The sequence below is a fragment of the Ciconia boyciana genome, chromosome 1 (genome assembly GCF_034638445.1).
Source record: "Ciconia boyciana chromosome 1, ASM3463844v1, whole genome shotgun sequence".
NCBI lineage: Eukaryota > Metazoa > Chordata > Aves > Ciconiiformes > Ciconiidae > Ciconia > Ciconia boyciana.
The window spans coordinates 60,262,071-60,274,356 of record NC_132934.1 but is presented as its reverse complement, the minus strand read 5'-3'; the positions used below and the strand labels follow the sequence as shown (position 1 = coordinate 60,274,356).

Genomic DNA, 12,286 nt, shown 5'->3' with positions numbered 1-12,286 from the left:
GACTTGTGACTCTTACTTGGAAATTACATGTCATTCTTTTTATTTAATTTAGATTTTCATTTGGTTTGCCTTATTCTACTTGTTCTGAGAAAAAAAGCTTATTATTCATACAGCAATCTATAACAGTTTAATATCCTAATCTTAAAAATGCTTAGACATACACTTAACTTTAAGGTTATAAGCAGCCTTCTTAAAGCAAAGAGGCTAGTCATTTCGTATTAGAAAGCATTTGTCTAGCTGACTGGTTTTGTTTACACTATGAAACCCCATCACCATTACTATGTCACTAGTACTGTTGGATAGATGGAACGCATAGCTAAAGAAGTAACCACAACTTCTCCAAAGAAGAGGGACTAACATAGGAAAAAAAAAGGGCAGTGTTAGCTGGCACAAAAGAGAAGTTAATTTTTCATAGATTCTCAGGTTGACCTAACTGCCAGCAACAGGTCGTAATTGTGCAATTTTGGCCTTTCTTTGTTCCCAGATGAAAGATGGTGTTTAGCATGTCTTTGGAAAAGATAAGAGTACATTAAAAATCATTTTAGCTCTTATTCAAGAATTACATAATCAGAGACAGAAATGATCTTTGCAATATGAAACTATAACTTGTGAGCTCTTTCTGTGGCACTCTAAGCTTTACAGTTTTCAGAAATGGAGTAAAACATTGAAAATGACTAATTTAACTGGGACCAGTAGTTGCAAAAGTTTCAAGCAGAGTTATTAGCCACACGACATTCCTTCAGTTTTGAAAAAGAAATGCAGATGCTTTTTGCATACTACTATATGTACTGTTTTCAAAAGCACTTGCATTTCATTTTGTCCATTTGACCCAATATCTTTGATTTTTAATGTTTAGTCTTTTGCTTTGGAAAACCTATAGTTAAGTTGCACTTAGGACACAGGGATGTGAGCTTGTCTGTGTTAAACTGGCTCAGAGAGAGGATTTTTCACCACTGCAACAGATTTATAAAATCTGTCATAATTAGGAACTAGATGCCCAAGAGAGGAAAGCAGGAAAGTTGCAGATGAGGACTAAGTACTCATTCTACAAGCTTCCCTCTGTGCAGCACTGCCAATGCATATTTATCACAGTCTGCAAACCCTGCACTATCCCAGCTCTGCTGAGTCTCCTCCTGAGAACAGACTGTCAGTTATGTCAACTGGGTGTTAAAAGCTGCTGGGATTTTGTGGCTTGAGCATACGTTTTCTAAAGACAAAACTGGAATCAAGCTCCTTTTCCACTGGGAATGAAATGCATTTCTGAACTATGGTGTTCTTACAAGGAATCAACCACACCACCCCTTCCCTCTCCTCTTCCCACTCTCTAGAACCTCAAGACAGATACAGTTTCTCAAATGGTTTGACCAAGTAGCTTGCCTAAGTCTCACAATATATATGGAATGACTGGAATCAGAAGCTTGCTTTTTTAGACCCGGGGAGAGCTGAAATGTTCAATATGCAGGATTTGCCATACATTCATGCAAGAGAGAAGAAACAGCACACTCCATCTATAGAAACTCCTGTAGTTTTTACTCTTAATGGCCCAGTACCCCTACTGTTTTGTGTCTCTCTATCTAGCACTATAGCTCAAAGTAAGGGGTATAAAAAATATGTTAATGCATGGAGGGAAGAATATTAGACTGACACGGCCTCCTTTTCTCAGAATTTTTCTATTAGAGAAGTAGGGATTCCCTACAGAAGTAGGGAATTTAGGTACCTCTTTTTGTATCAAAATGCACAGCTAAAACATGCTTTAATTACTAAACTAGATGGAAATGCTAATAAAAGCACATGACATCTCCATGAATTCCAGGCAGATTCACTGAAATCAGTGCTCTTACAACAAACACCAAGTGATGTGCAGCAGAACAGACGAGGATATCAAGTGTGGTTGCTTTGAGGGGCCAGTTGTTTAACCGGTAGATTGTATTCAGGGTTTTGCAGGGCAGGATTGAGGTGTAATGGTACAGCTGCCCAAGGAGAACCCACACTGTGCCTGCCTACATAATAAGAGCTGTGATTTCTACACAAGCGTCTTTCAATTATACAATATGCCCTCTTACACTCTTGTTACAGGCAAATTCTGCACCTGCTGTATCAGGTTTGGTTGAACACTGATCATCAGAAACTTCAAAAAAAGGAAAAAAAAATCTCTTTGACAGTATGTTTGGAGGCACGTTCATCACGTTCATTCTGTTCTTGCAAAACTTTATTTGAGATTGAATGTGGTGATCGTACAAATGAAGGACCAGTAGCCTAACTTTAGAGATCAGGATAGAACAAGCAAACTTCTTATCCAGTGGAAACATACAGTCCTTTCAAATGTCTGTTTTGCTTGGCTTATTGGACAATGCCAGCTAGGATGCACTCCATGGTGCACATCTAGGGGTTAGAAGAAGAGACATTTCCATGCCTGTTTTCACTGATGGCCCTCAAGTCAGATGGTGAACTTGCTACTGATGTCATGAAGCATCCACCATCTGAACCAACCACCTCCAACTCTCCTAACTCATTCCTCCTAGTGCAGTGTCATGAACTGTCTCCATCCTTTTTTTCCTACAATTAAATAGATCCTAGCAATTAAAAGAAGCCTTCTTTCCAATCATTGTCATTTTTGAAGTGCATACCAGTCTCCAAGATAACATTGTTTGCACATGGCAAGCAATGCAAGGAATCTTGGTTCTAAATCAATTTTCAGCTGAGTTTGTGTTTGTTTGTTGTTTACTCTCCAGCCTTCTTCACCATTGCCACTCCAAAGATAAAGATCCAAGAAAGGAGCGTTTCTGAGGCATGAACCTCTGTGCATGTAGCCACAGCATCAACAGATGCTTAAGAAGCCTGGGTTTTCTAGAAGATAAGGAAGAAATGTCTGTAAGAAGCTCTGTCTTTTATTTGAGAACATCTTCCCTTCCTAGCAAACAATTTAATGCCTAGTGAGAAAAGCTAGTCCTAGGCAGGAATGGACTTAGATTTGTCTTTAAGTATGTCTTGAGCAAACAAGCGAGACAGGTTATCTTGAATGTAACTAACTGTACTAAAGTTTCATTAGCTATACTGGACTTTATCTTGATCACCTCTGCTGAGCTAGACAAATCCTTTGAGATGAGCAGTACTGCTAGCCAAACAGCAAATATGTTCCTGACAAGGGCAGAATCCACCAGACTTAGAAATACCAATATTACTTCCTTTTGTTTTGGTTCCATAGTTTTAATTAAATATATTTCCAAATTACATAATTCTGCCGTTATATGGCAGAATTGTTTATAAGTTTGCTATTGCTCAGATAAGTGGCTTATGTAAAACAGGAACATTTCCTTGAAGTAACACAGACTGTTTAAACCTTTGAGCTGTGAGATTCCTATTATTTACAGCACATTTGGAAACCTACAGAATATTACAGTCTTCTCAAAATGGATGCAAGTACTAAGAGAGAAAAATGCCGAGAAGCTAACCACTAGGATAACTCATGTCACCATAAAAATGCGTGTTTGCAAGAAATCCCTTAGAAACAACAATCAAAATAGACAAAACACCCCACATCTTTGCAATATAAAGCCAGTTTACACTGAATAATTCAGAAGTCTAATTGGAAATAGATATAGTTTAAAATTTAACAGGATTTTAACATTCAGAAAAAGTCTGCACAGAGCATGATACAGGTTTTTACTGTTGTTTTGTTTTTGTTACGTTTATTTTAGCATTGTTTTTCCTGCTCCTAGCCCTCTTCTAGCATGAACATGCTACTTCTGGAAAGACTTGCAAAGGCTATGTGTTGATAGTGAAAATTGCTCTTATATTTTGGAGAATTTCCCCTCTCTACCTGCACTCTAGCCAACCTCTTAAACAATGTTTACTGAGTCTTTTTCCACATTGTACAAAGTGAGCATTTACATTCTTTTACGAAGCTTACCAAAAATGGGTAATAGTTAAAATGGTGTACTAAAACCATTGTAAGGGAGTGATTACTAAGACTGTTCCAGCAGACTGGAGGCAAACATAAGGAGCAAGGTGGGGGACTGAAAGGGCCCACTCCAGGTAGCTGTAAGATATTAGCGCGACATGAACAAGAGTCATCCTCCCTGGTATAAAATATCATTCAATATAAAGCAGCGTATTGAAACTACCTCCTTAGTAAACTCTTTATACTCTACGCATGTTTTATTAGTCTATTTGTCCTGTTTGAGTCAAACAGTCTGATCAGCCTCTCACGTCTCTATTTTGATCCACTTTCCGCAACACTGTTGGAAAACATCTCTGAGAGACATTGCTAAACTGGACAAGGGATATACACGTATGCCCACACAGAGTTTAACACCATTTCTCTTTTTCTGGAGCTGCTGTTTATTAAGGGAATTGGTTGTTTTGTCTTCATTGTACATTTATGCCTCTCAATTTTGGGATCTAACTGTGCTCCATATGCTAAAACCAGGTTGCAAGCCTTCTGAGGGGCTGCAAGTAACTCTTCCAAAGCCAGAATAAATAATCTGACTTTAATGAAATAATACTGACTATAGTAACAGGTTTACTTTGAAAAATAAACGTCTAAATGGGAAGCTAGGATAGTCAAGTAACCAGTGTGTATTTATGTATATGGCTTTCAAAGTACCATCTACACCTGTGCCATAAAATGATACCAGAAATAGGCTAAATGAATACAATGCTGTTATTACTATTATTATTATTTTACAACATTCAGGAGCGTTCAGATGCTTTACAGTACTGATAGAACTGTCACTATTCCCACAATGCAACAGGAGTAGGAGGTGGATCTCTGATCCCTCTAATTGACTATGAAAATCTTTACACAAGTGAATCTATTTGCGGTGGTCATAAATTTCGTGCTTCCTTCCTTCCAAAGAAAAAGCAACCAAGGAAAGGAATCTGACTTTCTTTTGAAGTAAGAGAGTAAATGGAAAAAGAGCTTATTTAGCCATAATCAGATATACAATATACAAGAAAAGAAAGCTACCTTTACCTGTGAAATAAGACAGACTTGACGAGTGTGACAACATCCCGACTGGCATTGTACCCTGCACAAACAATGGCAACGTGGATGGTCTGTGGGAGAAAAGGAACAAAAAGAATAAAAATTAAAGCCTGCTCCTGTGTTCTATCATTCATTAAGGAGAGCACATACATGACAGTGCTATTATTTAGTACGGCGATTGTTAAAGATTTGAGTGGGTGTTTTGCAGCTGTTTGCAGCCCACTTGAGGCAGTTTGTTAAAAACATCTTAATTGAGTTACAACACCATCATCATTCCAAAGTCATTACTATCCCTAAATTACATCAGATGTCTGACCAGAATTGCACTTATTAGCTAAGAGCATATGTGTGCGTGTATGTACACACACACATACCCATTTAGCAGCACACGAAATTCTGAGTATGCAAACACGCAGACACTTTAACCTTCTGAACTGAAGTTTAAAATTATGTCTGATAATTAGAAGCAGATATGCTCTCAGAAAATTTGCATTATTTCCGTCTTAAGGACAGCTACTAAGGAAAGAGAGCTAGCTCTCATGGATGAGCATGAGTGGGGCAATTGGTTTGCCAGGGGCTGGGTGCATCCCAGTGATAAGATAGGATACAAGCTGTGAAGGCTGGCAGTCGCTTCCCTGCCTGTGACTACCAGTATGGGCTGTACTGGCCAGTGTTAATGTGAAGTTAAATACAATCCCCACACACACATTCTCCCCACCCCAGCACCTTGGTAAATTATCACTTCGTCTGTGCCTTCTTACCTTCCTTTTAATATGAGGCAGAGGTTTACTCATCTCTGCAAGAGGAAAGGGAAAATTGAAAAGGCGCTACTAGTCATTATTATTAAGGTAGTAAGTAATAATTTGAAAAATGATGTTAAGTTACTCTTCTCTGGTTTTAAAATTAGCCACTGCTACTCCTTGGGGACAAAAGAAAATTAATCTTAGCAAGTTTCACTCCAGCTTCCGTATTTTTCTGTTTCTTAGCGGCTGCAGAAATGAAGGAGAGTTCACCATGCTGGCAGCACAAAGCTGCGATTGGGGACACAGCTGTGAAACTGCAGGGAAGCCTCATTTGGCTTCCATTTGAAGCTTGGTTAGCTGGTTTCTCACACATGCAGCTCTCATTTTCCACAGAAAGCCCACTACACAGAGAACAAATGAGGAATTCTGCCTCCTCACATAGTCATAGATTCCCAAAGTCTGGCTTGTAACAGAAGCAGATTCACACAAGAGGTGGCATGTGTTGGGCACGTCTAAAGAGTCCATAGCCCCATCCATTAACATCGTCTGGTGCAGGGCACAATTTGAATCAAATAATTGCCAAGTGGCTGTGCCATTGTGCAGTCCCCACGTGAACATCACAGCTGCCTCCAGCCCTAGTGTGCCTCACAAGCTGAGGCACATTGAAGATCTGAGGTTTTAAGAGGACTTGAATTATTAAGCCAACTGTCTGTCCAGAGAGGTGTGAGAAAGAAAAGATAATGCAGTACATTTTGACAACAGCTCTGCGAGGTATTCAGCACTTTAAATTTATGTTAAAGTCAATGGGAGTTGAGCATGCTCAGCACTTTGCAAAAATTGATTGTGTTTCTCTCTTGTGATAACAACAGGGGAGAACAGAGGCTGCTTATTGACAACTTTTATTGCAGCAGTGGTTTGTACCATACTTATAGGCGTGGGTTCCTGTGGGTGCACAGATTCCTGACACTGCACACGCTGCCTCCTGTCTGGTTGCCACCTGGTCTTTCTCAGGCTTTTGGAAGACCTAAGATCCTTCCCTTCAATGCCAATTAAAATCAAATTAACTGAGAATGGTTTCATGACTGCTTTAAACACTTCACCTGAAGACACTGGACCAGACACAAACATTTTATGGGTTTTGACAGAATAGCACTGTCAACATCATTTTATACTACCTCTACTTGTCAGAAAAACTCTCCTCACAGCCTCTCTCTCCACCTTTCAAATCCCCACAAAATCAGAAATAAACTCTGTCAAGGATTTCTCGCATCTGTTCTCCTTTTCCTAAATCACTTTGTTTCAAAATTAAAAGTATGCTTTCCTTGGTGTCTTTTAGCAGGTGCTGTTGCCTTGCATGCTGTTTCAGCCAGGGCACAGTGAGAAGACAGCACTTGCTGCTCTTCTGAATGTCCTTCTCCAGTTCAGAGACACAGGCATCCATATACCTTCTGCTCAGCCTCTCTGTAGCATTTGATACTATTTATCACTTATATTCCTGCCTGCGATCAGCTATAGGAAAGAGCAATAATCCTCAAAGAGAATAGAAACCTAGTCCTTTTTTTCCAAAGTTTTTGACTGTGGCATGCTGCAAGACTCAGTCTGTTCCTCCTTTTCTTGATTCACTTTCCTCTGCCTCATTGTTTCACTGTTAAACAAAATAGTGGGAAAACTGATAAGTCAACATGAGGTCAGCAACCTGAACTGTCTGCAGATGTTTGCATCCTAATGCAAAAAGTTTTATTTCCAGTTTTCTCCATGCTTGTTCCAAATACATGTTTGGATAGAGAGCAGCTGGCTGTAGCAAAATCCTGGTAAGACAGGGCAATAGTGGCCAGAAGAAGGGAGCACTTCAAAGAACTTGCATCCTCCTGAGTATACTACTGTAGGCATCAGCTCTCAGATTATGAAACTGGTCAGCAGCATCACAGCTCTCTCAAACTCCTCATTTTCTGTCTGCAGATGGCTAGAAGATTGTAACCCCATTCCACCAGAACCGGCCACTGTGATTCACACAACCTCCGGACTTGATGGCTGCAGATAACACCTAGAAGTGAAGCCAGATAAGCCAAGAATGTTCCAACTTCCACAACATGTGGCAGCCTCTCTGCTTGGTTCAACGAGTCCCTCCAGGCATCTCACACCAAGGCACTGCATGCTACATTTGCTCCTCATTGTTTACAATCCATGATAATTCTAGTTGTCAAACTCTAGCCTGGATGTTCAGAAGTCACCGTGGGACTAAACTGAGCTCCTTGAAAGTGTCCATCCACCTACAATGCTCTTTTAAAATTGAATGATAGGCATGTTCATCACTAGTAGATGTTGCAAGAAGTCTGGACACAGGCCATTCACTGGAGCTGCTTTTAGACAATGGAACTCACTGCAGCAACAGATTAAATGATGATACCTGTTGCTTTCCAGACTCAATGAATTCTTCCTTTGCTTATACATACAGATATGAATAGCTAATCAAAACACTGTGGAAGTTAATCAAGCTGTTATTCCTATAGGCTGGGGATCAGGGACACAAACAGAATTATTTTTGATTTTAAATAGTTTAGGGAGCACTCAGGCCCAGGTACTGAAAGACATTTAAGGAAGTTAAGCTTCTTTAGGAAAGGGATTTTAAATAATCCAAGGTGCATGCTAACATGGTTTAGAAACTATTACTTTAGCCACTACAGACCAGGAAAAACTGTTTCTGAAAGCAGTATTTCATATAAGTCCATTCTGGGGTAATATTAATGGGAAGCGAATATCCAAAACCACATAAAGAACTGGGCCTTACATCCCACGCTGATAAGGAGTATAAGGTGCCTAGATAAACAGATGTTATTTTTTTTCCTCCTCAGGCTACTTTTTGGAATGGTGAAATAATGAGCTTAACAAACTCTAATTAGTTCTTATAGCTAAAAATAATCTTTGGTAAAGCATTTCATACTTCAGTAATTTTCCACTAGTACTAGCCAGGCCTTCCATTGCAGTTACTTAATCCTTCATAAATAATTGTTGAATGTGGTTAAGAGATATTAAAAGCATGTTACAAAAATGTAAATATGCTACAAATGTTTCCCAGAGGCAGGTAACATCTGCTTTTCCTGTGTTTTACAGTGCTTACGTTGGTGGGGGCCTGTTCTTTGTGGCTCTGGAGCACTACACACTTAACCCTATTGAGCGACACTGTTGAGAATAGTAACAATACAAATATGCCTGTAAAAATTCTTCAAATGTTAAGTATTCTGCTAACCTACTAAATGCTATACTGCTAATTAACCATTTTCTAATATATAATATCTTTTAAAAATATTTATAAATGCAAACTTAATTCAAACTAAATGCCCAGTTAATGGAGGCACAAGCTGGAAAGATACTGGGATAACATCATAAGAAGGAGTCATAGAATTCTGTTAGCTTCCATCAGCATTATGTTCTTCTTCTGAAGCCTGTTATTTGTGCCTACATCTGTGTAAGGACTACTCTTACTTGTATTTCCAAGGTTTGTGTTAAAATTGTCTCCTACTGGGAAAGCAGGACAGGGATCTGCTCCTTTCAGGGACAAGGCCCTTGGTTGGAACTCTGACTTTTTCTTGCGATATAATGCTGGTCCATTTTATAATATCAGAAGAGCTCTCCTGTGATGCAACAGAGTAGCAAGCGGTGGCTGGAATGCAACAAACCCACTGTTTTTTTATATAGATCACAATTATTATCACACAGATTATGCTTTATCAGATATTTAATGTTCATTCATTGTCACTGCATTTTCAAATGTTTTAATCATCACTAAAGATTATCCCAAATTAGATTCTGAAATGTCAGCTTCAGTAAATCTCAAAGAACGGCCTCGATGAAATAAATAACCTATTCCTAGCTCTCTTTGTCTCCCCCAGAGCCCCAGACTTCTTCTCAGGACCCTTGTCTCTTTCTACCCAAGTTGTTGACGTGCTGTGATATATTCCAGGGTCAGAGGCTAAAAAAGATTTAGTTTACACCGCTGAAACACTGAAAACAGAGGGTGAATGCAGTCAAGATGCCGCTCACACAAACATGGAACCAGAATCTACAGTAATAGGATAAACGATGAGACCTCTGGCAAATCTGATAATAAGGAAGTTTAATTTTAACTTCCATTGCTGTTACTGAATTACTGAGTGAATTCCTTAAGAAAAAGAAGAAAAAGCTATTTCATTATCAAAATAGTGTGCAGTGAGATAGGGGGTTGGCAAATAAAGTGAGGTTTCGTATTTTATATAACCATTGCCTAGAGCACAATGCTAAACCCCACTGAGCAAGTAAATTTACTGGCAAAACACATTATAAACTGCAAGGCCACTTAAACTATTCCTCCTTTAAGCTGCTATTTTTGTGTCCCAAATTGGTTGGTACATTGAACAACCAAGAACTGAGATTCAGCTCATCACTGCTTGGCATGATAATAAGAGAGAAGTGAGGTCTGCTTATTGATGGCCTAAACCTTCCCTTTTTAAAAGAAATGCCAAAATGCTTACAGGGAGGAAAATCAGACCCTCATTATTGGGAGGAGGGAAAATGAAAAACAGATTTCTCCTTTTCCCTCTCCTTAAAATAATGTTGGTTCCTTTTTCCACAGTGACCGCAAAGATGTCCAACTGGAAAGCAACTAATTCATTTTTAAACAATATTTGATATTTGCCCATTAAATAGACTTTATCTGAAGAGATAATTAGGACTTCTTTTGCTCTCCCACTTACTTTCTTTCAACTTTTATCTTCCCAGAGGCAGAAAGCAAGATAAAAGGTGATACAATATTACCCTCTTTGTAGAAATAAATGGAGGAATTATTTTTGATATCTTCACCAGCTGGGATTGGCACAAGGCCTTTAAGCAAGACTTTCTGTTTCGGATCTATCCATATTCGGAACTGTCATCATTCAGATATCTGACAACTAAATAGCTGGATGACATCCACAAAACTACCGGCATAAAATGGAGAAAACCAAACCAAAACAACCTCCCAAAACCTGCTTAGAAACAGATCTCCTGTTCCCTGCAGCTAACCACACCTCTTGTGCACAGCTCACACAAAGCAGGTGGTTCCACAGTGGCATTTTACAGGTACACTCCTGAAAGTGACTCAAAAACATAGGCTGGCTCCATAAGCCACAATTTAATTAATTGTAAACCCTGAACTGTTCTAGTACAGATGCACAAACAAAGGAATAAGGCTTTTCAAAGCACTGTGGCGCTTTCATTTAATTTAGAAACACACGGGGTCAGTTTGCCACAGGTCTTTATCAGCACTGCTGTATTGAAGTCAGCCTGGAACAAGGCTTTCATTTTTACACCAGGTTCGGGGACACAAGAATGAAAAAGACAAAAAACTCTGAGAAATAAAACTCAAAAGATATTCAGATGATTAAATGTTTTAAAGTTTCTAAAAAAAAGAATAATTAAAAATTATCTAAAAAGTTGCGCCCAGTAGTCCTTTAAGAGGCCGGTTTCTGAGCAGAAAGTTTCAGGGGGAAGGAGATAGGGAACCGCAATATCCTTAAAGGATCAAATCTATCAAGCTTTGTTTCTGGCAGGTTCCTTTTGTTTATTTACCTCACATTTTTCCACTGCTGGTTGCTGCCCACACTCGGAGCTGTTCCCCGCCACAATGCCAGCCCGCAGGCTCTCGCTGTCGCCTGTCCCCTCTTCCATGGAGTAGGTTTTGGAGTGATTGCCACGGTGGTGTGAGGGGCTGCGACTCTGTGCCAGGCTGAGCTGCTTGCGAAGCACACGGTTCTCCTCCTCCACCTCCCGCATGCGGATTTCCAAGCTCTCGCGCTCCCGCTGGCTTGACGCCGTGTACCGAGGACTGTGGGGCTGGGATTCAAGTGGAGACAGCGACACTGGCTTCCCATCTGCAAGAGAAGAAAACAAAACACTTTTGTTAGAATATACTTGAAGTTGCATTTTCCTTTAATGTCAGCACCATGAGGCAGGGATGTGTTTCAAATACAGCCATGTTTTATGCAGAGTTGGCACTTCAAGGCAATGCTTAAGTGCGTGGTAAACTTAGACAAATGCTGAAGTTCTATGAGCTACAGGTCCTACTAATTTTCAAACCACACTAAAAGATAAGCATGTGTTTCTTTTGTCCTGGACAGAGCTGCCTGCCAGTCTCTAGTCTGGCAAGACAGTCAAGAACAGAAGGATTTAATTCAAAGACAATTAATATATAGTTAAATAAATTTTAGAAATGTATGCAAGACAAAATAATTCTCCTATTCCCCATTTCCTCCACAGTCAAGCTACAGTATTTTGGTTACCATTTTGTGCCAAACAGTAGCCGCAGCTGATGCACATGTGACGAGCAGATGTTTTTTATTCAGCAACACAGTATTATGTGCTTGCTGAGAAGTAAGAGGTTTAGAAGGACTGAAACATTCGATATACATGTGGGTCAAATTCTGGAAAGTATTTTGGCTGAAAAAGACAACAAGGGAATTTCGAAAAAAGCAAAATGGTTCAATTCAACACCTTTAACTGAAAAGTTATATTCCAGAAATATGAAACACTTCATTTTCACATT

General features: G+C 39.5%; 1 protein-coding gene across 3 annotated transcripts in view; it reads right to left on the bottom strand.

The window, feature by feature from the left end:
* LARGE1 (LARGE xylosyl- and glucuronyltransferase 1) overlaps positions 1-12,286 on the bottom strand; it is a 300,884-nt gene that overhangs the window by 146,412 nt on the left and 142,186 nt on the right. For all 3 annotated transcript variants that reach the window (XR_012043802.1, XM_072870284.1, XM_072870273.1), the window contains 2 exons: positions 11,314-11,615; positions 4,976-5,058 (listed from right to left, as the gene is read on the bottom strand). Coding sequence is in view for 2 of the 3 variants with exons in the window: in XM_072870284.1 (XP_072726385.1) it covers positions 4,976-5,058; positions 11,314-11,615 (385 nt within the window). In the remaining variant the exon portion in view is untranslated. The remainder of the gene's footprint in view (positions 1-4,975; positions 5,059-11,313; positions 11,616-12,286) is intronic.